The sequence below is a fragment of the Odontesthes bonariensis genome, chromosome 15 (assembly GCF_027942865.1).
Source record: "Odontesthes bonariensis isolate fOdoBon6 chromosome 15, fOdoBon6.hap1, whole genome shotgun sequence".
Classification (NCBI taxonomy): domain Eukaryota; kingdom Metazoa; phylum Chordata; class Actinopteri; order Atheriniformes; family Atherinopsidae; genus Odontesthes; species Odontesthes bonariensis.
In genome coordinates this window covers 35,258,972-35,261,478 of record NC_134520.1, presented here as the reverse complement: position 1 = coordinate 35,261,478, position 2,507 = coordinate 35,258,972, and the positions used below count along the sequence as shown (strand labels likewise).

Genomic DNA, 2,507 nt, shown 5'->3' with positions numbered 1-2,507 from the left:
TCTTGTTATTTACTTCCTCTTTCCTAAACTGCAGGTTTTATTTTTCTGTGTATTCAGTGTTTCTTAAATTCAGCAGATTAAATCTTTCAAGCTGAGTCTGTTAAATATTTTACTTCAAAACTACATTCATCACATCCAGAATGTTGTTACAGGAAGTGCTCATGAAAACACATTTTTAAAAAGTATTTGGTATGTTTCCTACAATCATTTGAAATACTTTGTTTTTCGAGAATTAGATCTTTTCTATCAGTTAATTACATGGAATTTTTTTGGAAAAAAGGCTCTAAAAATCTCTCCTGTGTGCTTCCTTATTTAATCATTTTCGACTAAATTTTCCTTTCACACCATTTATTATTTTCCCTCCTCTTTCCTTAGTCCCTACCTTACTCCTGTGCTGTCTTTTTATTGATCCTTACTTCATTTCGGAGAGTTTCTGAGCAGATTGTATCATCTGTCTGGTCATTAATACGTCTTTTTAAATGCTTTTCCATCAGTGCTGCTCAGAGTCAGTCCAAACTGACACTACAAACCCTGGAGTGTCACTTCACCTGGGCGCTGTACGACAAAAAGGACAAAATGCTCCGTCTAAAGGATAAGCTGAAGGACATCGGCACAGAGGAAGGAAACAGCTGGCTGGGTTACATTTACAACCTGCAGGGGTTCATCCAATACAAGTTGGGCTCCTTTGAAAAGGCCCAACGTCTCTTCAGCAGGGCCACGGAGGCCTTACACCAGCTGAGAAACACAGAGGAGGGTCCCTGGTTGGTGGTGAACTACGGGAACCTGGCGTGGCTGCACCATCATCTGGGCGAGGAAGATAAAAGTCAAGATTACCTGTCAAAGGTGGAAGCCCTGATACAGAAATACTCATCTCCACTACAGGATGAGCTCCACCCAGAGATCTTAGCAGAGAAGGCCTGGACTCTGATGAATTTTGACAAAGACAGGAAGCTGCTGGCAGCAGATTACTTCCAGAGAGCCATCAGGATGAAGCCAGATATGGTGCAGTGGCAGACAAGCCGGGTGGTGGGGTTGATGAGTGTTCATAAGCACAGTGACACTGACCTGAAGGCCATCTTGGAGGAGATCAGAATGGCCAGAGAGAAGGATCCAGAGAACTTGTACCTCGCTGCTCGTGACCTGCACCAACGTGTCAGGAGAGGAGAGCAACTTGAAGATGAGGCACACGAGTTGGCAAAAAAGATTTTAATCAATCCCGTCAGCAGCTACAGCGGCATGAAACCACTGGTGTGGCTGTACAGAGAACTCAAGCATTATGATGATGCCGTTGATGTGGTAGAGGAGGCCCTGAAGAAGCATCCAGATGAGCCCCACCTGAAGAGGTGTGCTGCACTCTGCTACAAATGGAAAATCATTTATTCCAAAGACGGCCGCCCAAATCGAAGAATATTTGACAGAGCCATCAGTCTGACTGAGGAGGTGATCTCTCTTGCCCCTCACTCTTCATTATCCAAGATGATCGACATGGCAACCTTACATGCAAAGTCAGTTCGGGGCCTGATGACAGCCGATCAGATGTACAAAGATCTGCTGAAGACAGATCTGGACCCTGCACAAAAACAGCTGATCTACAACTGCTACGCAAGATACTTGTTCTGTGATCGAAATGACAGGCAGAAGTCGATTCGGTATCACATGAAGGCAGCAGAGATACCTCACCAGGGCTTCTACAGGCAGAACAGCATCAAAACGCTGCAGAAGATCGCAGAGCAAGGCAGGCACAGAATGTGCGGAGAAATCCAGAAGTTTCTGGCAAAGCTACAAGATTCTGAGTCTGAGTGAGTTCTGTGTGTTAACAGCTGAGCTCAAGATAGAGGAGAGGAAATTTAATCTCATGCTCACGTCTTTTAAAAAAAAAAAAAAGTTTTAAAAATAATTCCATTTCTTAAATCTGTGGTGTCTGATATGTGATAGTTTTATAAAGAAGACTGTAATCTTTGCAGTGTGACACAAAACTCAGTCTTTGCTTTTATAAACAGAACAGATGCAACTAGTTAGAGCATAAGATGCTGCTTTTAAGCTGTAATAACACTACTGAACAAATATGTTCATGAAAAATATCTTTTTCTGGTGACTGTACAAGAGTTCTATGTATTCAAACATTTTATGTGAATAAAATATGCAAAACTTAACACGTCTGAATATTTGATGTTTCCTTTAATGTATCCATTCAATACAAACTGTGAGCTGAATAAACTTTCTCATCAGGTATCTCGACAGAAAATGAATTGTTGAAAAAGAACAAAAATTTTACTGGGTAAAGTTCAACTGAACCAGAAGCTGTAACAGCATCAAACTGATAAACAGCAGCAGCAGAAACTCCGGAAGGAACCAGAACAGAAGGAACATGTCATGGGTCTCTGGGTTCAGCTATGTTTTTCCCTCTTTGTGTTATTCTCCCTTTTCCATCGTGTGTGTGTGTGTGTGTTTCTTATTTCCCCCCGATTCGATATAATCTGTAATTGTGAGAATGCATTAATGCATTG

General features: G+C 41.8%; 1 protein-coding gene across 1 annotated transcript; it reads left to right on the top strand.

The window, feature by feature from the left end:
- The first annotated feature begins 495 nt into the window (after positions 1-495).
- LOC142399947 (antiviral innate immune response effector IFIT1-like) lies at positions 496-2,153 on the top strand. Its single transcript, XM_075484506.1, has one exon. It carries the CDS (start codon positions 577-579, stop codon positions 1,801-1,803), a length of 1,227 nt encoding a protein of 408 aa, XP_075340621.1. The 5' UTR covers positions 496-576; the 3' UTR covers positions 1,804-2,153.
- Positions 2,154-2,507: the final 354 nt, after the last annotated feature.

What these genes read in the sequence shown, in the direction of transcription:
- LOC142399947 (XM_075484506.1), top strand. Translation starts at nt 577, where the DNA reads ATGCTCCGTCTAAAGGATAAGCTGAAGGACATCGGCACAGAGGAAGGA.